Source organism: Calliopsis andreniformis, chromosome 1 (assembly GCF_051401765.1).
Source record: "Calliopsis andreniformis isolate RMS-2024a chromosome 1, iyCalAndr_principal, whole genome shotgun sequence".
NCBI lineage: Eukaryota > Metazoa > Arthropoda > Insecta > Hymenoptera > Andrenidae > Calliopsis > Calliopsis andreniformis.
The window spans coordinates 9,110,697-9,135,307 of record NC_135062.1 but is presented as its reverse complement, the minus strand read 5'-3'; the positions used below and the strand labels follow the sequence as shown (position 1 = coordinate 9,135,307).

At 34.5% G+C, this 24,611-nt stretch overlaps 7 protein-coding genes across 14 annotated transcripts in view; 3 read left to right on the top strand and 4 right to left on the bottom strand.

Annotated features, from left to right (window-relative positions):
• The window catches only part of Inae (inactivation no afterpotential E), an 83,385-nt gene extending 75,506 nt beyond the window's left edge, over positions 1-7,879 (top strand). For 4 of the 6 annotated variants that reach the window (XM_076391079.1, XM_076391163.1, XM_076390917.1 and 1 more), the window contains 4 exons: positions 1,038-1,387; positions 3,010-3,354; positions 5,398-5,572; positions 6,323-7,879. In XM_076391079.1, the coding sequence (XP_076247194.1) occupies positions 1,038-1,387; positions 3,010-3,354; positions 5,398-5,572; positions 6,323-6,601 (1,149 nt within the window). In that variant the 3' untranslated portion in view covers positions 6,602-7,879. The remainder of the gene's footprint in view (positions 1-1,037; positions 1,388-3,009; positions 3,355-5,397; positions 5,573-6,322) is intronic. The other 2 variants (XM_076391249.1, XM_076391327.1) reach the window with 2 other exon arrangements.
• Positions 1-24,611, bottom strand: part of LOC143177540 (uncharacterized) — a 113,719-nt gene that overhangs the window by 81,486 nt on the left and 7,622 nt on the right. The gene's annotated exons all lie outside the window — the stretch shown is intronic.
• Positions 8,000-8,795, bottom strand: LOC143187295 (PAT complex subunit Asterix). Its single transcript, XM_076391439.1, has 2 exons — positions 8,667-8,795; positions 8,000-8,363 (listed from the first exon to the last, which is right to left on the bottom strand). Exon 2 carries the CDS (start codon positions 8,352-8,354, stop codon positions 8,022-8,024), a length of 333 nt encoding a protein of 110 aa, XP_076247554.1. The 5' UTR covers positions 8,355-8,363; positions 8,667-8,795; the 3' UTR covers positions 8,000-8,021.
• LOC143179213 (periodic tryptophan protein 1 homolog) lies at positions 9,156-12,114 on the top strand. The gene is made up of 11 exons (XM_076378332.1): positions 9,156-9,302; positions 9,479-9,537; positions 9,607-9,725; positions 9,811-9,987; positions 10,090-10,197; positions 10,273-10,447; positions 10,641-10,799; positions 10,878-10,986; positions 11,075-11,165; positions 11,248-11,481; positions 11,567-12,114. The coding sequence occupies exons 1-11, from the start codon at positions 9,240-9,242 to the stop codon at positions 11,743-11,745; spliced, it is 1,473 nt and encodes a 490-aa protein (XP_076234447.1). The 5' UTR covers positions 9,156-9,239; the 3' UTR covers positions 11,746-12,114.
• On the bottom strand, positions 12,126-15,718 carry Rybp (ring and YY1 binding protein). Of its 3 annotated transcripts, none has more exons than XR_013001918.1 (4): positions 15,187-15,717; positions 14,472-14,946; positions 13,861-14,256; positions 12,126-13,791 (listed from the first exon to the last, which is right to left on the bottom strand). XR_013001918.1 is itself a non-coding variant. In XM_076378354.1 (4 exons), exons 2-3 carry the CDS (start codon positions 14,646-14,648, stop codon positions 13,918-13,920), a joined length of 516 nt encoding a protein of 171 aa, XP_076234469.1. In that variant the 5' UTR covers positions 14,649-14,946; positions 15,187-15,718; the 3' UTR covers positions 12,126-13,791; positions 13,894-13,917. The 3 variants fall into 3 exon arrangements, 2 of the variants coding, with proteins under 2 accessions (XP_076234469.1, XP_076234457.1); XM_076378354.1 differs by having other exon boundaries at positions 13,894-14,256; positions 15,187-15,718; XM_076378342.1 differs by having other exon boundaries at positions 12,126-14,256; positions 15,187-15,716.
• On the top strand, positions 16,485-24,435 carry Nclb (PWP1 homolog no child left behind). Its single transcript, XM_076376123.1, has 11 exons — positions 16,485-16,635; positions 16,729-16,917; positions 16,994-17,154; positions 17,226-17,583; positions 17,660-17,789; positions 17,851-18,015; positions 18,098-18,387; positions 18,482-18,762; positions 20,566-22,034; positions 22,135-22,244; positions 22,309-24,435. Exons 1-11 carry the CDS (start codon positions 16,522-16,524, stop codon positions 23,821-23,823), a joined length of 4,782 nt encoding a protein of 1,593 aa, XP_076232238.1. The 5' UTR covers positions 16,485-16,521; the 3' UTR covers positions 23,824-24,435.
• LOC143177854 (uncharacterized) lies at positions 19,178-20,037 on the bottom strand. Its single transcript, XM_076376112.1, has 3 exons — positions 19,924-20,037; positions 19,535-19,637; positions 19,178-19,381 (listed from the first exon to the last, which is right to left on the bottom strand). The coding sequence occupies exons 1-3, from the start codon at positions 19,982-19,984 to the stop codon at positions 19,276-19,278; spliced, it is 270 nt and encodes an 89-aa protein (XP_076232227.1). The 5' UTR covers positions 19,985-20,037; the 3' UTR covers positions 19,178-19,275.

Here is a 24,611-nt window from a genome sequence, read left to right as displayed (position 1 = left end):
CGATTAATTTCAATCAATAACTGAGCACTGCATTACTACCATCTCGTTTCTCCATTTCGTACTTCTAATTTCATCAACAACAGCATTAACCATGCGATGGTTACTTTTTCATGAATACCTATTATTGTACGCTTATCGGTTACATGTAACCAAATTCGAATGCCTGCATATCAAACGAGCCATTGGTCGTCAACCACTTAATCGAATACACTGATCTCTGATTAAACCAACTAACTGTTCCACTGAGGACAATGTATTAAAATTGATAATCTCAAAGTATAATTACGCAATTGTTGTAAAGCCATTTTTCAGAAGCGAAAAAAGCCAATTTCATTAAATCAATTTGCAATGAAATAATAAACTATTCGATGATAAACAAGAAGCTATTTTTAATATACTTTAGTTACTTCTTTTTTTAAATGTAACGATCTTATATAACTAATTTTAAATTCATTTCTCTCAGTAGTAATAATAACGAATTACAAGCTCATGGTAAATTGTATATACGTTTATTCTTCATTTAAATGAAATACTGTCGAAACCAAGTGAATGACCCAATAGTTTCGAGCGGTAGTGGATCTATGGCTATAAAGCAAAATGACATAAGTCACATTTTTAACAAATTTGTATCTACACCCTAAGTACATGTTTACTTGCCAAAGTATGATGTGTCAAAACTATTTCATAGCTTTTGGGAAACTACATAATTCACAGAAATTTATTTATACATTTTCTCACTTTCATTTAGCAATACTAAGTATTAAGAAAATAGTAACGATTATAAAGAATCAAATCTGTACATATAAGCAATAACATATCAGTCCCTTTAACTGCTCTAGCTTTAACGTGTTCCTCAATTGAAACTCTAAAATCTACAAGAAAGAAATGGAACTAAAAGAATTTTTTTCCCTTTAAAAATACAACCACATTAAAAAGCAGACGTATAATATACCAAATTGAGGCTCAGAACCTTCAATATTAAAATTAAAAAGCGATGTGACTTAAGTCATCTTGCCTTATAACCGCAAATATATCAGGTTGTAACGACCCTGGGACCAGCGAAGCCGCAGAGGCTAGCTTCCGGTCACGCATCGTCCACGGAGGCGTCGGAGGCGCGGGAGGCGGTCGAGATCCAGGAAATGGAGATCGAGCAGGAAATGAGGGCCCTGCTGTCCTCGTCCAGCCCTGTTAAATCGCACCCGAGCAACCTGGCAGGGACACCGCCGCACAGACTGTGCCTGGAGACGAGCTTCACATCCTTACAGAGCCCCTCGGAGTTCCCCCAAGCTGGCCGTGAGCTCAGCGTCGACTCCAGGGGGATCCCATGGGAGTACGTCAGTCTAGCCAGCGAATTGCTCAACACGCCCAGGGCCGACGAGAGCAAATCGTAAGAATAGCATTTTTACGTCTGGACAACGAGCGGGAGGCTGACGACGAGGATTTCTAGGATTAGACTTAGAGGAGGAGGAAAATTAGGGAAAAGCTTTGAGATTTTTTGTGGAAAGCAATTTGATGTATAGGCGAAGAATCGCTATGATAGCGAGAGTAGGAAGTTAGGGAGAGACACGTTACATTTGGGAGATGATACCTTTATGATAGAAAGAATATTGAGTTCACTTGGTGATTCACAGTCAGAGTTGGGCGTTGTTCGAAGGAGCTTTGATTCGAGTGTATTGCTTTGGATACTGTTCAAATCTGTCGTGAATGATTTTTTATTCGTACAAATGAAAGTATTAAGCGAGACATATAATTTATACACCCGAAGGAAAAGATAGCGCTCGTGTTATTATCTCGATTCTAATTTATTAAGTGACAGAAACATAATTCACTGTATAGGGGTTCGACAACAGTCAGAAATTTCAAGATGAGAAATTTTGATTCCACGTGTCGAAATAAGGTGAAAGGGAAAAATGGCGAAATTGGGTTTGGAGCTTCGTCTCAGAGTTATTAATTGTTCCAAGAGTATTTAAAGTACGCGTGAAATGTGTCTGACTTGAAAGTAATTCTACTGCCTACGTGCACAAGTCAGGTCAGACCACAGTTGCTGCATGAATTATCTCCTTCGGTACAAGGTCCAATGCACACAAGCGATATTCTGGCGCACGATCTCGTTACGATAATATGCCTGTCTTCGTTGTTTATAGTTGGGAAAACAAAGAACAATATATAATCGCAACGAAATCGTGCGTCAAAATATCGCTCGTGTGCATTGGCTCTAATAGGTGGAAATGAAAGGCGGAGAAAGAAATAACTGTTCTATTGGTATACTGCCCACTTATAGAAAAAATCAGTATCTGCTAATAATATTTTACTGCTATTTTCCATTAAAACAAGACGTAAAATATTCAAAATTATCCAAAAATACAAAAAACTCAACTTCATATTTCTCTGCATTTACTGCCTTTCTTCATAGTTAGGCAGTATGGGTCTAGGTCCTAAACTCAAGCGACACAATAAATAGGAGATTCTTCTCCTACTTCCCAATTTACTCTACTATAGCCAAAGAGGGAATTCGTGCAGCAACCCTGGGTCAGACATAGCAAAATCAGTAGAATAAGACCCGAGTCAGACACATTTCACGCATATTTTAGGGTCTTCTCAAATCCCTCAAGAATCTCATTCAAATAATAATACATTTCACTCGCAATTTTTATTCGAACCCTATTCGAAGCAGGATTCCCTCGAACAACGTCCAGTTCTCTTCAGAGTATCACTGAATCAAATTCAAAAAGCCTTATTCACAAGCTCTCGTTCACAATCGCTTGTTTCACGACTCGCAGTAACACCGCTTCAAACAGTCGCGCATGTAAATGATCATTGCACTCTATCAAGTCATTCAGTACGAATTCCGAAAAATCTTTTGAAGAACTGCAGTCGAAGGGGAGCATTCTGTTTCCAGTTTCGAGGATATGTAACTAGACTATCGATAAGTCCCAAAATGTTGCTCTCCGACTGCAGCTTCCTCTTGCAGAGTTTTAGAATTATTTCGATCGTTGTTCCGATGCAAAGGTCGAATCGTCGATGCGAGTGGGATGACAGCTCACGCACAGCGCCCCTGGCCACCCCGGAGACCCTGTCGGAAGCGTCGAGCAGCCCACCATCGCCAGTACCACCACCAAGACCGATGAGACGCACCCCGAAGATCTCGGGAAACTTGTCAACGGCGGCGGACGACTTGAAGAACAACCTTCACTTCGCTATGCTCTCGGCGAAGAACTACTTTCTGAGGGAGGGGAACAACGGCAGCAACACTAGCAGCGGCAACAGTGAGGCGAGCTACGAGAGCGCCAAAAGCCTAGCCGCTGGTCTTCCGCCGCCAGTACCGAGAAGACGGGATTCTGTCATAATTAGAAGGTACTCGATTCTGAGTTTGAAGTATAGTTGGAATAGAGACAGAGGGTGTCCAAGCTGAAGCAGGCCACCTAAATATGTCTTCTATTTTTAATAACACAAAAATTTAAGAAACTAAAAAATAACATTTAAAAAACTATGGTCCTACATGAACGATTATTCTTCTATGATGTTCCTCCTTTGAAGCCATTGAAATTATACTATGGACGATTTTCGTGTTATTAAAAACAGAGGAGATCTTTAGGTGGCCTGCTTCAGCTTGGACACCCTGTATAGCATAGTCGTAAAATTAACCCCTCAGCAACAACCCTCATATGTCATATGGATTTTGTCTCCCATTTTTTCTTACATTATTTTCAAATACATACATATAATCTGCATCGTACTATTAACCCATTCAGGAAATTTCTTTTAAGGGATAAGGAAAGTCTGTAATATTTGAATATTTCAGAATTTGAAAATTTCAATATCTGAAAATTGAGAGTTTGATTATTTTTACTATTTAAAATTTTGAACAAGAATTTAAAAAACTTCATAACCTTCACCAACTTTCGTACAGCACTACTTCATTCTCGAAAGAGTGCATTTGCATATACAGTTTAACAAGTTTTACAAACTGACAAAGTTACTAAAAACGATCTTCATAACTAAAACTTTCCTTATCAGACTCTTATCAGCCACATGGCCTGATTCGAAATTTCAAACGCTATTTAGCGCAGACACAGAACTTCCTCAAAAAAGGTTCTCTACTTCAGACCAGCAGCGACACTTAATCTCTATGTGGACAGGTTTCCAAGATCGATTCACTCAAACCAGGGAAAACGAATGGGCAAGAAATACTATAAGTCCCACCACGCGACGATCGATCATTCATAGAAGACAAGCGATGTGTACTACTCTATTTCGTGCTGCCTTTCGTATGGCTTTGCTCTGTCTCTTTCTAAGAATCGAATCTAAAAACGTGTCGTTTTTCTGCTTCGCGAAAGGTGGCCTATATGTCAGAAAAAACTTGTTCGCAACACAGAAGCTCAAGCAAAGCGTAGCAGAAAACCGGTCCTCGCACGTGCACGGAAGATAGCCCAGACAGGGCACAAACCAGTTCTTGTACTTGCTTGGAAGATAGAAAGAGACAGAGTGCTATGCTTTCTCCGTCTTTCGTGGAAGACGCTGTCGCGTGGCGAGCGTTGATGGTTTTTTGCTAACATCGCACCTCTTTTTCTTTGCCGCGAACAAAATCGAGGCGAGGCGCCGCTGACTCGCGTAATTCCGTGAAATCCATTGGGACTTCATTGAATTGTCGAAGTCGAACCTTTATATAGCAATCTGTATGTTATAGATCGATTTTTTCTTAAGTGTAAAGAAAAAATGATTTCTTATTATATTAACTATAAATGTATATAAATGTTATTAACTGTTTTATGTTACTATTAATTGAAGTATATTCTTACAGTTAATTCTTTTTATACTGTTATGGAATTTTGAAACATTCAAGCTTCTGGTTTCTAGATTTTTAGATTTAATTATAACGTAGAATTGTGCCAAGTATAAACACAGAATGTTCAATAACAGGAGTCAAAAATTTTAAGAAATAATTTTACATGGTAAAATAGGACAGGACTTAAAAATAAGGAAATTTCATTCGAAGCTTCTTTTCTAAGATATTGTTGAAAATATATATACCTGAAGCACGCAAGAAATATGTCTGACTTGGGAACTTATTCTACTGCTGGTGTAGATTGACAAATCAGACGTGGTAACGCCAGTAGAATAAGATCTCGAGTCAGACACATTTCTCATGCATTTTGAGTATATTTTCGATAATTAATAACTTTGTAAGAAAGCGCCAAATAAATTTTTATTTAAAAATTCTGACACCTCCTGTCGAACACGATAGATGAAATAATTCATTAATTTTGTCTAAATTTTAAATGTGTAATTTATGTTAAAAGAAAATTGCTATATTAATACGGTGTGCTATTTTTATATTCAGAAATGTGAACTGAAAAATCAAATAATTGACAATACATGGAAACTATAATATTGCAGAGAGCAAAGGGTATGCACAGCTGCCTGCTGCAGAGACGACTTATCGGAGAACTCTTCATCGCATACTTCCTCTCATTCTTCTGGAACGCCCAACGCCTCAAATCGAGTGCAACCGGGTTTCGCGGACGAAGAAAATGAGACAAATGGTTCCAGTTTGGACTTTTACGAAGCGAAGGTGGAAAACTTCGTTCACTAATTTTAAAAACTTTTAAACTGTCCCCCATTATATCAACCATACTTGGACAATTTCTTATAAGGGATCAGATTTCACGATTCAAAAATCAGGAGGGGCAATTGAAGCTGGGTGATAGTAAATTATATTATATAAATATAATTTTAATAATTTAATAATATAATTTCATTTAATTTAATTTCTTAAATCAATTTTTTGAGGTAAAAATAGGATTTCTGTTTTGTATACATTTACATGAAGACACTTTCTGTAGACCAGAACAAATTAGGGCAGAGTAGCTAATTAAATTCGAACAAATTAATGTCCTCCATTAGTTGTGGAAAGTTTCGGGATAGAGGGTGAAAATTCGGGACATCTGGTCTCTTAAATTTTCCTTTTGAGCCACTTGAATAAGTATCTGGACACTTCCATACACGCATAGTACAGAAACGTCTTAAAAACATCCAGTAAAGTCCTAAAAATGTCCAAAAGACGTCACTGAGACGTTCGAGTATTGGCAGCACTTACAATGCTAACAATAATTACAATAAATGCTGCCAACTCTTGAGGGGTTTCCAAATAAATTGATCACCCTGTACATTGACTAAATTTTGAACGATTGACATGAAAATTGTTCACGAACAACATACACATAAGAATTGATAAACAGCAAAATGGAATCGTAGTGACCCTATCCTGTAAACCGCCTAAGGATTCAACAAGTATTTTCTAATTTTATTGAATTTTCCTCAGGGTTCTTCTGGGCAACGTGATAGTAGCAACGACGTGTTCCTCAGCGTTAGAAGTTCCCCGGAGTGCAAAGGCCTCATGGCGCCAGCAACAGATCTAGGAGCAGAATGGAAGAAGAGATTCGACGCGACAGGGATGAGCGGTGACGCTTCCTTACCCCTTTTGCGTGGCCTCTCGCCTACGCCCACGCACGGACAGCACAGTTCGCCGTTTTTCAGCGCGAAACGGAAAAAATACGTGTATCCGATCACGCTGGTTGGTCGAGGCGAAAGTAGCGTTTAATCGGGAGAATTTAGGCCGACCGGGGACCACAAGAAAAGGCAAAATAGATGTAAAAATAACTATTAAATATTTGTGCCAATATCGCGTTTACGTGTGATCGGATGCATTTTGTATTTTAGTCCTCGAAGAAGGGAATCCTTCGGGGTATTCTAAAATTAAGGGGCCACCTGTCGTAGCCTCTTTTTTATACGATCTTTCGCTGAAGTCTATTTAAATTGACAGTAAATCTGTGGATAGACTAGACAGATGATACATGAGAGAGTTGCGCGAAATCCTTCGAGTAAGGTAGATAGTCGAATTCAAGTGATATTTACTTTTCATTATAGAGATCTACTTCACTTTCGTCTTTGTACAGTCATTTCTTCGATAAGACAAAGTATTTTCTGATTCAGAAAATTTTCTGCCTAGAGAAAAATGAACGTGAAGTGTGAGCTATGCGGAGCCAAATACATGTAAATTAAAACGTGTAAAAGTACTTAAAGCGGATTAGAATGTTAACTGAGAAGGAGGTATATGTTATAAGGATGGTAGTTTATGCGGATCAAGTTGCCTTGATACTTGGAAACAGAAACAATATTTCTTATTGAACTTCTTATTCTTAACTACTAATTCTTGTACTAGATGAAAATGTTAGAGTTATGCACGAAAGTTGCACTGGCCTACTCTCCATTAATATCGTTTAATATAACAATTTTTAATGACACCCTTTGTACAGTTTTTTAATGGAAATAGCAAAAATGCAATAAAAATTAGTCTTACTTTGTGCTAACTTTTGTAGACATGTCTGTGTATAATTATTTGAAACTAATTTACTATTTAATGAAAGTCAATCGACCTTTTTTTAAAGTTCGCAATGATTATTACGACTTTTTAATAATTTTTTAGTAAATACGGAAACGGGACTGAAAACGTACATGAAATATGTGAAATGTAAGATAGGTATTCATTGAAAGAGGACTGTGTAATAAAGAATGAACAATGAAGGAATTACAATTTTTACTAGCAGTTTCTTAATAGCTGAAACTTTAAAATCATTGTACTTATGTAAAAAGTAGAAAGAATAGACCTGACTTATTTAATTCTACAGAAATAATATATGCTAGAGAATATAGTATTTATTGGATTTACTGTAAGTGATATTTGTAGAATACAGTTAGACAAAAAGTGATATATAGAAAAAAACCATTTAATGTAATAAAATACAATACTTTTCAAGAAATAAAAATATAAATTCAATTCCCAATTTATGCTTTTGTTATTTCTTTAAGTCTGCATGTGTTAATCATTTTTATACAAAATAACGTAAAATAAAGTAATTATACACAATATAATCAACTTTCACCAATTTTACAGTATAAATGTCTCAAGTAACATGGTAAATAATTAATAGTCAAAATATCACAGAAAGTTTAAATGGCCTTTATTGCATTGTTGATGCCCATGGTGGCGTCATGGGTTGTGGATTTTGTAAGTACGACATTACAACTGCAGATATAGACAACAAGAAACTGCTAAGTATTTGTTTAGTGTCGTCACTCACTTTTGAGTTAGCAAAACTAATACAAGAACAATATAATGCTACCCACGCACACCACTTCAGTCTCATCATCAGACCGCACATACTAAAAATCATCCCCAATATATTCATATAATCTGGCGTTGAGTTGTCCACAGGTTGGACTTGACTGTTCGCAGTAGCAGGTTTGTATCGTACCTCTCTTTCTGGACGTCTAGGATCTGCCGAACTATTCATCTTGGAAAACTGAAATACATGTATAAATGTTCTTTGAATATCATATGCACACTAAGGTTATCAAATTACAATGCAGTATCTATCATTATTAACGTCTTGTCCCATAATGACACATACTATGGGTTTTTAAATAACACTAATAATAAATTCATGCATTTTATTAACTTAGATTTACTAGTCTAAAGTCAAACAAAATAAAAATTTAACAAACAGGTTATATTTGACTGTTCTCCGACAATGTATACTATGGCTTTATGTTATCATAGATTAATATTTATAAATAACAGAACGAAAGTGTAATAATATACTTACTAATACAATCTAAAATAAAAATTAAAAAATTATGTTAAAAACAACTGTTATTACTCAATGACAATTAAACAGCTGATTCACACGTAGAAAAGTATCGTACACTCATTCACTGATCCATCGCTACCCTCGAGTGACTGTTCAATTACCAACTTCAGATTGAATCTTGATTTAACATTCAAAGGACATGTCTACAGTTTACAAAATTGTGATCTCACTGTAATGAATAAACAATATTTACTTTTCACAACGTGCGTTTCTACATGTTGCAAAAGAAATAAATAAGAATCACTATTATATCAAGTATATTATAATTAACTATCATGTATAAACATTACTGACTACATCACATGAAGTAATGTACCATTAGTCTAATTTCAAATTTCCCTCTGGAGTAGAACACCTATATTTTACAATACTGTATCGATATATCGAATCAAAATTGTTATTCACCACGTGCAGTACAACTTGTCATGTACCTACCACGTGCAATTGCACATTACGCTTAATGTTGTACGGCTACATAAATTCTAAATATCTTTTTTACAGACGTTTCTGTAAATACACAAAATAAAAATGAATATAGTACCATGTACAGCTTGGGTAAGGAAGGGCATCGCATCCACAAATCCCGAGAAGGTTAGCGATTGAAATAAATACTGAAATAATTCAGGTCTGAATTTCAGTTCAGAAATCTGGTTTTAAAACAATTGGAATATATTGGATTATCAGCATAATAATCAAACGAAGATGCATGTACTTGCTGGATTCTGTTTCTTTAATTTTATGTATTAAATTTTTGTTCTGGATTCTAGGTGGAATTAACACCAAAAGAATTGGAGCAAATTATAAAACAAACACAATCTGAATTACAGTAAGTGTTACAGTAGTTTACAGCTGTAATATTAATTTGGTAATTATAGAAATAATTTGATATTGTTAGAGGTGCTGAAAGTGATTCAGATGAGGAGCACAATGAAATTTTGGACCAGAAAAATGAGAATATGCAACTTGATGCATCCAACACTGATGAATACAACTTTGAAAAATATGATGATGAATGTACGATATGAAATTTGAAGTATTATATTAAGAATTACATAATTTTTTGTCAGAATATTGTCTTAATATTAATTTTATTATACAGCTGGTGATATACATTGCAATATTGGTAATATTGTAACCTTTGGGAAAGATGGAAAAGATCCTTTTGTAACAAGAGAAGATGAGGATTCTGAAGAAGAGGATGATATTATAAAAAAAGATGATAATCTTGTGTTATTAGGACATGTTGAAGGAGATGCTAGCGTTTTGGAAGTATTTAGTATGTACACTTTTAGATTATCTATAGATTCTAATATTTTACATAAAGAAATTTTATTTTTCAGAAAATGTTAAATGTCTTATAATTTTGTTCAACTTTCAGTTTACAATGAAAGGGAAGGTTCATTTTATTGTCACCATGATATATTACTACCATCATTTCCACTGTGTATAGAATGGCTTAATTTTGATCCTACAGATTCAAAACCAAGTAGGTGCAGAATAATCATTATTTCATGCAATACAGGATGATCTAAGTTTTTAGCACAAACATTTTGCATTTTAGGTAATTTATGTGCAATTGGAAATATGACTCCCATAATAGAAGTATGGGATTTAGATTTAATAGATTGTTTAGAACCAGCTTATAAATTGGGTCGTAAACCAAGTAAAAAGAAAAATCAAAAACGTGTTGGACATAAAGATGCTGTGATAGATTTGGCATGGAATGAAAATTATACGTTAGTACATTTAAGAGTTGAATATAAAGCTTTACAACTACTTCAAACGATACAATTTTTCAATGATTTGGTAATTTTGTTAAATTAAGGCAGTATTCACACGATTCCATGTTTTTATTGAAAATTCTGCATCATGTAATCTAGCTGTTTTAGGTATTGAATGTTAGAATATAATCTATGTCCATTTTTTCAGGCATGTACTTGCCAGTGGATCAGCTGACCAAACAGTCTTATTATGGGACTTAGAAAATGGTACACCTGTTAATAAATTTACGTCCTTTAATGAAAAAGTTCAGTCATTAAAATGGCATCCAATGGAAACTGATCAATTACTGACAGGTTGTGCAGATAGGTATGTCTCTTAATTTGGAACCGATAAATTATATTTTCTTAAAATATACCAAATATTCATATTCGATTTTTTGTATAGCATGGCAAGATTATTTGACTGTAGATCTCAAACAGTTTCAAAAAGTTGGAAAGCATTAGGAGAAGTCGAAAAAGTATTGTGGAATCGTTTTGATCCAGAATATTGTCTAGTAAGTGCACTTAATTATATATGAATACTAAACTTTATCCTTTTAAATTTGTTGATAAATATAGTAGACATAATTATCTCTGCTATAGATCAGTACAAATAATGGATACGTACAATATCTTGATATTCGGAAAGATGAACCAGTTTGGAATGTACAAGCTCACACAAAAGAAGTTACAGGTACATATATTATTTAAATATATAAACAATTGTTACGTTAAGTATTGCGAATGAGTTTGTTTCATTTAAACGTATATTTCAGGTTTACAACTTAGTTCTTCATGTCCCGGTTTTCTCGTTACATGTGCAAATGATGGTGTAATAAAAGTATGGGATATTAATAATTCAGAGCCACAGCCTGTTTGGGAAAAGAAAAGTAATCTTGGTGCTTTATTATGTCTCGCATCAAATCCTGATAGTCCATTTGTTTTTGCTGTTGGTGGCGACAACAAATCACACAATTATAAAGTATTTGATTTTCTAGAAATATCAGAAGGTACGTCTATTTATCGACGTAATTTATTCATGTATTATTATAACTCTTCTGCATTTCTGTGTAACTTTATATATTTATTTAATAGTTCGTGAAAGATTTCAAGACAGAAAATATGACGTATCGAAAGGTAATCAACATAATGTAAACGTGCAGCAAGAAGAAAAGCAAGAAATGATGGATGTAACCGAAAATATGGAATCGATGATTCTTAATACAAATGAGGTTAACACTATTTCAACAAAAAAAAAGAAAAAAAATAAATAAAATCTAAATGTTGATCTATGTCAAAAATTCTATGAAGATTGCAAATAAGAGGTACCGACATTATTACTTTTTACTTGTATATTGTTTGACATAAATAAAATGTCAGAAAGGAATACGCACTGGAGGTCAGATTAAAATATTTAGTGTTGTTCTTAAAACATGTAATTTATTTTTTCCTTGGAATAATTATAATATTAATCCCAACAGTAATTTCCGAAAGTTTTACAATCTGTACAACATAGTAATTCTGTTATAATCATTTATAACACACACAAAATCCAATTCTATTTTAACGCATTCGTACATCTTAAAGGCAATCGGTACAAATTTTTGATTTTTACTGACCTAATATCGTGAAAATATGAGAAATAATTTTCATTATTTAAAAATCTTTGTATTTTACATGATCTACTACTAAATATTTGTAAAGATTTTTTAATTGTATATTGTAAAATAATAGCAATAAAAATAAAATGTTTCAAAATAATATTCTAATACAATTTAAGAATATATATGAAAAAACTGTTTCTAAAATGAAAATGATTCCTTACAAGTTCAAAAAATGTAAGAACATATAAAGTGGGAATTTGTTTCTTCTAGTATAAATTTTGGGTTTGCTTTATAAAAATTTATCGTTCCGATGACGCTCATGAAAAACTATTTATGAAATGGCAGCTACAGAATTTCACTTCTATTATGAATTCCTGTTAATATTGCATGATTACGTAATCCATCAATGCTTCCGTTACGTGAATAATGTGGTTATTTATGTATAAATGGTTGTAAAAGTTCTATTTACTTTCATGTTCGTAATGTAGAATATTAACTTCAATGACAAGTTACGTTTCATATTCTAATATAACCGGTATACAAACATTTTACATAAAATTGAAAGAGAATTGGTTGTATAGCATTGTTTAATGTCATAATTATAAAATAATCTTATCGTTTGTGGTCGATATAGTCACAATAAAATTTTATGTGATTTAATTCGGTAATGCTCTTCATTACCTGGTAACGTAAAATATGTAAAAATAAATATAAAAGGAAATAAAAATCACAGTTACAATGAATTGGGACGATTCCTAACACATGCCAACTTGATAGCTTTTACGCACTATTACAATGCCAAAATTAAATAACGGTTTTACTGAAATGTTCTAAATTTACTTTACTATTTACGTAAATTAATGTTAAATACTTTGATCGAATATCAATCAGTGTCATTAAAGTATAGGAGAGTAAAGTACGTAAAAATGATTTTTGATACATTTTAATAAAAATTATGAGTTGTCAAAATTAACGAATTTGTTTGTTACAGAATCAAATATTATCTAAAATATATAAAACTGGGTGTAATTTACTTCATTTTATATTATTATAATGCATTTTAGTTGCATCAAGTTTCTGTTGTATAAACTACATTCCTTCATTAGTGAAATTAACTGCTATGAAAGTATAAAGCTTGGAACAAATCAAAATCATCGGTAATTTGGAATGGGATAAAGATGTGTACATACCAATGCCAGTTTCTTCATTCACTGTGACAGTAATTATTAAATAAACAAGTTAAATAACCCATATACATAAATGAGTTCTTTAAAACATTCTAATTAACAATAATCTTACAACATGCTTTCTGGCAGTGGTGTTATAGATTCAATGAAAGTCATATGAACATTATTATGTCAACAATGGATATATCAAATTCCATTTCTAATATTAATGCATATAATGCATTTATATAATCAGTACTATATAAATAGAATAAGTAATGTCCAAAGTTGCACAAATAAAATTATCTAAAATATTTAATTAAATATTAGACATGTAATTTAGAATACTGTCAAACTACGGAATAAATAACATTAAGTACAACTTCACTTGATGATTTTGAGTATGTAGAAGATTATTGTTATATGACAATTCTCATGTCAATACGAAACAACAATACACAACATACTTCTTATTTCATATTGGAGTCATAAAAATTGAATGATTCCACTGATAGCATAAAACGTCTGACCTCATTGAATATTATGTAACCTGCAACACATAGACAAAATGGTTTCTTTTGTCCACAGAATGTACCATAGCCCATAGAGATTCACATACATTGTATAATATATTAATTAGATTAATTCATACACATATGTGATATAGCGTATTGAGCTAAGCATCAGTTCCTATATCCAAACTTCTAGAGTCTTGATTAGAATCATGTTGACTTCCATTCTCAGATGAAGCACTGCTAGATAAACCAGACTGGTCGGAACTCTTTTTCACTTTGGGTTTATATTCCGTAATTACGACAGTAACATTATTTACTGTCACTTCATTGGTTTGAGCTGTACTACGATCTATATTTTTAAGACGCGGCGGATGCCTGTTCTTACGTCGTGGTTTGTCCAATTTACGATCTTTCTCTTTACCACTACTAGCTGTACTACCCCCACCTCCTCCTTCTTTTTTTCCTGGCTTCAGAAGTGGTACATATTGTTGCTGTGCCACCTGCAATCAATATAACTGTGTCAATAAAGGTAATTATTTAACGTATATTTAATCCTTACTAATTTTTGAAAATTTGAAAACTCTAAATTGTATTGGTTAAATAATAGTATTGGGATCTCTGAGTGATCCCACCTTTGCTGGCTAAGGATTAAAGTGAAATAACATATTTATACAAAGCAGAAAAAGCTTATAACATAATGTTAGAAAATATGAACCTGTTGTGCCACAAGTTGGGGATTAATGCGGGGTTTCCGCGTAGAAGTTCCTTTACGGACGTCACACATGAGGCACTTAAATGCTTCTGCGGTATTCCTATACGTGCAGACACTGCAATCCCAATAGTTTTCTTCCAAAACCTTCGCCTGACGTTTTCCACTTCCCGAATGGTTCATTGTTCATGAAAGTCAGTTGTAGAACACTGTAGCTTCTCAAAAGAGAGTTCGCCTTCCTACGCGTGCCTTCAGCCTCATTAAAGGTGATTTTATGAACACTGGATACTTTATGACAATTCAATTGCTCCAAAAGAGCAACAATAAAGATATGCAATAAAGATAATCGACAATTGTCTAAAACAATATTCTGTGCATCAACTAAACAAGATACACAATTGTTGAATATATTCATCTTTACTATATAAACCATCTATATTTTTTTGCTGTATCATTCTGCTATACATTTTGTACAGTGTATCTAAAACAAACAAAAGATAATGATAACATAAATCAATATTAATAGACTATTCTATCAATATAGTCACTTTAGATAATAAAGAAGTATGAATTATAACTCATTATCATGTAATGACTACACAATTGTACATAATCACTTATATTATACTACTTAAAATAATTAAACAGATTTATTATAACATTACTAATTAGTTCGATTTTTATTTAAAATAGTGTAATAATAACAGTTTCATGTACTTACCAAATAAAAGTGCCAATTTATGGAACTTTTTTTGTACCAAGGGTTAGTCGTTCTTTTTTTGTTTATAAATCTTTACCTTTTCACTTATAGAACTGACACTTCTATTAAATATCCATGGTAACATATGACCAACAAAAAAAAAAAAAAATAAATAAATTAAAAAGAGATTAGATACTCTTTAGAATGCGAGAACTCCAAGCATTCTTTTCCCTAATGAAACAGATGGAATTCCTGACTTGCATATAAAAGTAGCATTATTGCACATATACGACGTTCTCCTTGACAGTATTATCACTGTACTCTATACACATACACTAAACACTCTGACACATTCACAGTCAGGGTATTCTTTCGGGCTTTAGTGTCATCGTAAAATGATTGCTTTACACGTAAAAGCCAATAAAAAAATCAACTAACTCGAAGATATTGACAAACAATCCACGGTGCTGTTCCTCTATCAGTCGAACAGCGGAATGTTGAATGTGAACCAAAATACTATTCGGTTTGGCAACATTGCTCATACCAGTGCTGTAGATTGTTCTAAGGAGGCCCCTTCTTATTTGTCAACGAAAAATAAATAATAACATTTGAAAATTTCTTATGCTTTATATCCTATTAAACAAAATATTTGACTAAAGCAATAGCAATAAGAAGTCATAATCATTGACAATATCGCTTGCAAATGAACATGAAATAATATTGTTACTAAAATTACTAAAGAATTAGTTGAGATAACAAACTGTTCGCATAAAAAATGTTTGCTATTTATTTTAATGCAATTTTGCGAACAATTCTGTTCGAATGTTGTATATTTTTTATTTATCGATATATTGATTGAAAACGGTTCGTAAAAAAGAGATCTCTGCTCAACTTACTACACATTCCTGAAACGTTTGAAGGAAGGTATGAGTTCAATCATATGGTAGATGTGACCAGATGTGACAGTGCCGAACACTGTAGTTGATAATCCCAACTGCTAAGTGGGTGTTCTTTTTCTTTTATTGAGTTTGATAAAAAAAATAGTGCAACATATGTAAGTGTAATTATGCGGAAAATAAATAATTTATTAATTTACTTTGAACTGAGTGCTATAGCATGTTGTGTAACTATTTAATAATATTGACATTTAGTCTAAACTGTAATTTGAAGGTCAATAAATGTAAACAATGATTTTAGGAAAATCTACTTTTCTCATTTAGAAACATATCTATTTGCTACATATCATTACACGATAGATATTTCTCTTTTACTATTGGAATTTATTAAGCATGTACTAGGGTATGTTAAATGATCTCAAACATAGCTACAGAAAATTATGTGTTAGGAGATATCAGAATGGACAAATCATGGGATCATCCATGGACAACGCAGGAAATGAGAAAGAAGAGAAGAGAATGGAGTTTAGCAGGTGATGCAGGACTCCTTAAGCATCTCCAGCAGTTTTCTGAAGTACGGTTTAACTCTCTCATATGATTTTCTTCTTTATGTATATAAAACGTAGATTAGTAAAAAGTCTATATTTATTTACTTGTGTTTTTGTAGAATTTAGTAGTCAGAGCAAACAAAACAGAGGAAGCATTAGATTCATTGACTACTCAGTTAAATGAAACAGCAATACTAATAGACAGCGTTACTAATACATCTTTGGCTTTGGCTAATACTCAATTTATTGAGAGCCGTGTACAAGAAGATGATATAGAGATTCAGAAAGGAGTAGAAAACTTTGTGCAGGTAACTGAATGGTTATAAAGTACAAAACATTTTGTTTTTGTGTTAATGTCTTTTCAAATTTCTAATTTCTTTATAGGAGTCTAAAGATGAAGATTCAGCAACTGCAGATCTAATAGCTACTGTGAGTGAAAGCATAAAACAAGGCCTAAACATAATGGATGAAAAATATAAGAAAATGGAATTTGTTGATAGTGATACTGAAGAAGAAGAAGAAGAAGATAGCAGAGTAGTGTTAAGGTAAATGGATTTATTAAATTATTACTGTTATCACAGTAGTTTTGTATGCTTTATAATGATTATAATTTTAGTGTTTTATTGGGGCCAAATAATCCATACCAAGATCGGCCTTTACCATACGTTATTGGATCTCAGAAATGGAAAAATTCAATCAAAATTGGGTTAGAAAGTAGTAGCAGTAGCAGTGAATCTGAGCAAATAGATGAAGAAGATGAATCAGAAAGCGATGACGAAAGAGCAGCACTCAGAGAATATAATATGGGTACTACTGCGAAAGCAAATATTGGATTGGTACCTTCTATGATTGAATCAGAATATGCTAATAGAAATGATATAACATATATGAGCAATGATAAATTAGATGTAGTTAGTCAAAATAATGTGCATTCTGCTTCGGAATCAATTACTCCTAATGAAAATGTGCCAAAGGTTTTTATACTTTCTTATATTTATTCTTTTCTACATTGTGTATTTCAATATTATAAACTTTTATACTTTGTTTTAGGTACCATCATTTAACGATTCAGCACCAAATTTCGCAGAAGAATTAGCCAAACGATTAGGTACAGTCAGACAAGCACAAAAGCCAGTAGCTATAGATGAAAAGAATGAAGCATCAATAAATCGATTTAAAGGTATTTTAATTAATACAATAATTTATATTATGCAATATCCATACCTTAACATGTATTTTAGATGATTTATTTACACCAGAGGGAGATGAAAATTTGAATGATAAGACCAAAACTATATTCAGCGAGAATGCCTCAGAAAATTCATGGAAAGAGAAACCCATTAAATCGTACAAAAATAATATAATACCTGCTAGTATTGATGTACCACCTCCAATTAGTACAGTCTGTAAGTTCTTTTTGTCTTTACGCATTTTCAAGCATAATTATAGATTGATTAAAGCGTGTTTAAAAAAAATTTATATTTTCAGCTACAAAGCCGAAATCTTCTATCGATGATCTTTTCGGTGACGCAGATTTTGAAGATTCTGACGATATCTTTTCGTCAAAGAACACAGTTAAAACAATCACGAAAAATAAATATCCCAGTAATAGTAATTTAGCGAATACAGAGAGTGCTCAGAAAAAATATTTAGGCATCGCAGCACCGACAGCTGCCAGTACTCCAGAAACCAACGTAAATAGTGATAACTTATTTAGCGACGATGAAGATGCTGGCGATCTTTTTGGATTGCCTAAAAATCAACTGCCAAATAAGAAGGTAAGAGTCAAGCATGATTTTCGGATTTTTTAATATAAATTTATACCAGCTTCAATCAGTAATATAAAATTAACATTTTAATTCGATATTTTAGAAACCTGTGGGAGGAGTCCCAATACTTGGAAATATTCTAACGGCAGCCGTTGAGAGTAAAATATCAAACAGGATATCGCGAACTCAATCATCCGGATCATCTGGCAGTAACACACCAGCGAATAATGAGAGCAACCAGGAATTCGTTTATGACAATTCGCGAAACGCTATTTCCAATGATAATATTAACGATCGAAGTTCAGTCGCTGGCAATGAAAGTACATGCACCAGCGGTATATCGATCCAACCACCAAGTATCACGACGGATGGTTCAAGTTTAGGGTAAGTTTCAATATCATAACTTTTAGTCAGACAAAACTATTTTAATAATATAAATTTTTCCGTAGTGAAAATTGCATTGATCTTATGTGTTTAAATCGTGTAATCGAAGATTTAGTTTTCCTCTTTTCGAACGCGAATAAGAATTGACATTGCCTTCGCGAGTCTAGCGCATAAGAGAATGCGTACGCGTGCCAAATACTCAAAATGTCATTGAATCGATGATCCAAACATTAGTCATCCGTCGTTGCGTCGCAGTGATTGTATCGAGTAAACGAGTGAGCTTCAAGGCAAGCTTCTCCAGTTTAAAGAATATCTCGCTCCATTGCACTATCTCGTGCGCGAACTTATTATTGTCACTTCCTAATTACATATATTTCTATCTATGTAATCCCGAGAAAATGTGACAGTTCAAACATTATTTCCAGTTCGTAGTTTGTGTTTATTTAGTTAGTCACAGTTTCATGAATAGTAGTTTATTTTATATTAAATATCAGTTGTGTGTGCCTGTGGTATTTAATCTGCACAAATTGGTCCCCCGCAACATTCTGGGTAAGATTTTGTTACGTCCATTTCACGGTATCCAATTTGTTTTCCTTCTTGACACAGATAGGGTGCGCATCTAAAAAATTTCATTTTATTCGCCGTTCATTTCTTAATATTATTTTGCTGAAGCATTTCATTCCGATTGTGTAATGGATAAAGTGTCAGATGAAACGTATTTACGCTCTAACAAATAGATACTTGTTTAAAATACTCGAGTCACATGACTTACGCTAGCCCAGTTACATGTCCATCTGGATGACACTGTACTTGAATGCAGTTTATAAAGTGTGTCCCAACAGTCAGTTCCTGACCATCCCAAGATTTGCAGTTTGCTGTGCAAGAATTTTGCTTATATGAAATTTCTCTCTTATTGATAAAATTATAAAATTATTTATATTTTCAGTGTCACAGAAGTTCGTTTAATACAATCATAGTTTCATTAAACGACTATGATGCTATTTTTTTTGCTGTTTCTTAATTTCATTGTGATAAATATTCATATTGTACACACAAATACAAATTAAATCGTGGATTTCATTAACTTTTGGGAGCACCTGCTTCTTTTGCATATTTTATACTCCATTTACATTTCTATCTAAATTTCCAAAAGTAATATACCTTGTGCTTCCGCGAGTAAACACATCGCCCCGACAAATATCCACAAAGTGAAACTTCTCATTTTTGTCTCTACGTTAGAAAAGCAACTGAAGCTCTCCGATACTCTACAACTCACTAATAAATTGTTTCTATTTAAATGTCCTCTTTTATACCCAGAATCTCCTTCTTATCTTTCGATCGTGACCTTTACGTAATCTCTTGCCTCTTCAGTTCTCATAATTAATAGAAGTGATCTCAAACCTTCTCGTGCATATTCACGTTATTCTCCATCGTCCTTGAAACAGCAAATAGAGAAAGTAATTTTGGAATTTCGTCTTCACTCGTGCATCAGCGTCCCTATTTCAAGCAAAGCCCATAAACATTGTCCATAGCGAAACGCAGAACTGCACTCGTGAAGTGATAAATATATCTTATCGACACGCAACAACGTACACCGAATTTCGAATTTCCTCTGCTCCTCCGTTTCTTCTTATTATTTTGTGAAACGAATAATGTAACATCAATCGTAAATAGGATTTCTTCTGATGCACACGAAACGCTGGGTTTGCGTAACCAAAAATTTCCATCGTTTCTACACGGAAAAAATAATTAGGCTCTTTATTCTGGGCTTTCCCGCGATTCTATGTTCATCCTTCGTTGCAGTGCGAACTTCCAGCCACCGATGACGTCAACCCAAAATTCGGAGTTCTACCGGGAAAGAGTCGTCAGCGACAGTCTATTTACAGCACGAACTCTGAACCAGGTCAACGCCACCTCGAACTCTACACCGGCCAGCAATCAGCCGCAAGAGGAGCAGAACGAAGACTCGCTGGCGCAACAAGACGATGTCTTCGAAAACGAGGACCTGTTCGGCCCGCCACCGTTGCCAAAGGCAGATTCAAAGTCAGCGAAGTCGAAAGTGTCGTCGCTGTTCGATGACTCCGACTCTGGCGACGAACTGTTCTCAACGACCAGCTCGGGTTCGAGGTCTCAGAAGAGCACAGACTTTTTAACTGCTCCTCAACACCCTGACAAAAGCAAGCCCCCGCAGCGAAAGGGACTGTTCGACGAAGATATCGATATATTCGGCAGCAAGGACGCACCTGATGTCGATATCTTCGGCATAGCGTCGAAGCCAGCGCCCAAGGAGGATAGCAATGCTTCCAGGAAATTTTCGGGCACTGATGACAATGGTTTATTTGGAACGTTTAAGAGTAATACAGAAAAACGGCAGAGTACTGCCTCGAAGAAGATTAGCTTGTTCGATGATGACGAGGACATGGATGACGGTGACCTTTTTGCTGTGAAACCGACGAAAAATGAGGGGAAAACTGAGTCCAGTATTTTTAATGACGATGATGATCTGTTTTCGGTGAAAAAAGCGGTTGATGAGAAACCATCGAGCGCTAAGCAGCCTAGTATAGCTGGACTGCAAGCAGATAATGGTGGTAGTGATCTGTTTATGATAAAAGCGGTTGATAAGAAACAAGATAACGTTGATCCAGATATAGCTACTCAGAGAAAAGAGAGAAAAGGTAGTGATATTTTATCGGGGAACGGACTGTTTTTCTCCGCTGTTGGCTCTCGTGGGCTAGTTTTCGAAGATGATGATTACGATGATCTGTTCAATAACAAGAGTGTAACCGCAGACAAAAAGGGAAAAGATGAATCAACATCAGTTATAAACACTGATGCGCCTGGGAAGGATACTGATGTGTCGGTTGACTCTAAATCTTTCGTGGAAAATCGAGAACCAAGCGAAGAGGTATCAAGGAAAATGGAACAACGTGATGGGAAAAATACACGAGTTGCTTCCGAGGAAACTCACGTAATTGGAAACGCAGAAAATGAATTCAAAAAAAGCCCCCCGAAATCGTTGGATATTCATGTGACTACTTCCTCATCGCAACCTGAAGAAAGTGGTCAAACGACACGGCATACAGTTTCTGGGAAAATCAAGAATTTGATGGGAAAAATGGGCGATTTGAAAATACTTTCTCCAATGGACACGCCGCCAATGTGGAGGAAAAGCGAGGAAAAAACAGACGAAGAAGATAGCACAGCAGATAGAGACAGCGATGACGGTGGATGTATTAGTACGCAAGGACAAAGTTCACCTCCGAGCGTATCTGGTAATTCATATTATTATTTACGTTATATTTATCTTTATCTTTTGCTGCATAAATAATGTCCTATGCGACCTGTAAAAAATATACATCGTCTATATTTTAGAAGATAGCACTGCTCAGAAACAGTCGACAATCTCGGGTGAAAGTAATGTAGAAAGTGCCATCAGCTTTGATGAACCTGTTCAAGTAGAAACACTGTCCACTGCCTCGAAGGTAATTATTGTAATTAAAATACTTAATATTATTTCGTTTCTAATTTCTGTAATTTATGTTCCAGACAAGAGTCAGGATACAAGTCAAGCGCCGACCACAGAGCAGGCATGCGAGAAAATCCGCGCTGATACACAGCGGGATCGATTTTGACACCGTAGACTCTGGGGACAGTCATTTGCAAAATGAAAGTCGTGGCGAGCATTCGTCAATCATCCTCAGCAAAGAATCTACAAACTCTATGAATGTCCATAGTGCGCATACAGTCACTGTAAACCCTGACCGTTTAGCCCCATTTTCAGCAAATGATGGTATTCATCGACCTAGCGATGTTAATCTTTCTTTGGCTGCAGATGACAAATCTGAACTCGGTAGCATAAGCAAGGAGAGCTCGATGAGTGCTAATAAAAATACCCTACTGTCCCCGTCAACCGACGAGGAGGATCTGTTCGACGTACCGCCTGATCTACCTGAAGATCCGCAAAAAGAAGACACTTTGTTCGGTAGAGCGCCAATTCTTTCCCCAGTCGAGAGAGTTCTGGAAAAACCACCTGTTAGTTTCAAGCCTTTAAAAGACACGCATATTAAGAGACTAGACAGCGTGGATACAGAGAAAGACACAACAACAGGAAAAAGTAGCAAGATTGACACATTGACCGAACATCAGAACGATTCCATTACGGAGACTGTTGCTTCAATTGCGCGTAAAAAAGATGACAAACGAGATAGCGTTGAATCCAAGGATGAATCGAAGGAAGTAATGGACCCTTTGCGAGACAGCAGTCACGATCCCCTGAAGGATCCTAGTTCTCTGTTTGCTTTTGTCACGAAGACACCGTCTCCTGAAAAGGGCAAGAATTTATTATTCTCTGAAGACGATAGTCTTTTTGCTAGCGGTACTAAGAAACCTTCAGAAGAACAGACCGTGAAAAAACCAGTTTTAGACTTGTTCGCTGATGACACGGAAGGTGATCTATTTTCATCGTCTTTATCGAAGCCCGTGAAGAAACCTTTGAAAGACACGAAAATCAGTTTATTCGATGACGATGATCAAGACGACGAAAGTGATAGCCTATTTGGTCACATTGCAAAGAAATCGTCAGGAAAGGCGGAGTCTGGGAGAAAGAATTCTGTGCAGCAACCTCGAAAGAGAGCGAGTCTGTTCGATGATGACGATGATGACGCTAATTTATTTTCTGAGCACTCTGAGCACTCGCAGAAGTCGGATTCTGGAAGTATTCGAGAACAGTCGAGCAAAACCGAAATTTTCGCGAGCGTAACGGAACCTGTGAAAACTTCGCACATTACAGACATTTTTGCTGATCAGTCTAGCGGAGAAGACGATATTTTCGCGTCGAAAATTATACCGAAGAAAATCGTTAAATCGAAGTCCTTGTTTCCTTCTGACGACGACGATGACGACGATAATAGTAACATTTTTGGGAAGAAGTCTTCTGTGAGCGAATCACAGGTGAAACCAACAGAAGCACGTTCGACTTCGAAAAAATCAGTCACGAGGGATCTAAAGAAAGTTGCGGAAAAAATCGGCGAGGATCCCTTAAGTATTTTACAAGACGATTAAATGTACTATTTTAAATGTGTTTTAAAAAAAGTGATGAATTTCTTTATAGCATTTCGATATTACTTGAATTGATTTAAATTGTGATCCATTGAAAATGTTCAAATTGTTGATGAATGTAATATTAGAGAAACAAGTATATCGCACGAATTGTGCATAAATCGTGGGAAAAAACGCTGTGCGTTTGAAAAATGGACACCGTGCAAAGATGGAAACAAAATTTAGTTATGTACAAAATATACCTATGTGTTTATTTTTATTTATTTTTTACACGAGAATAAATTGCAAAATATATTATGATTTGTAAAAAAAAAAAATATATAAACAAGAATATTTTACAGTATTTTTCCACGGTCACTCTCCCAAAATAGAGATACTAAAAGTACCGTATCATGATAAAAGAATTTTTATTGAATGTCAATAACAACGAACAATAGACTATTATATGAATAAGGTAGTGAATACTGCTTAATTTATTGTAATATCTTATCATTTTGCATAATTAATCTGCAGGCAGTGCTTTACACCTATGATGTTATATATTTTCTCTATTTATAATCTAGTTCCATTCGTATGTATATTTCCTTTGTTTATAATACACGCCATTCCATAATGTATTTTATTGTATATATTATATCCTCTGCATCAAGTATGTATCAGTACAAATAAATCAGTAGAATAAGCGTTATATACATTACAAATTTGACGATAAATTTTACATTTGAATTTTCTTTCTTTTGAAATGAAGTTTTGTCGATACCTGTCGATACGTGTGTTCTATTTGATGTAAA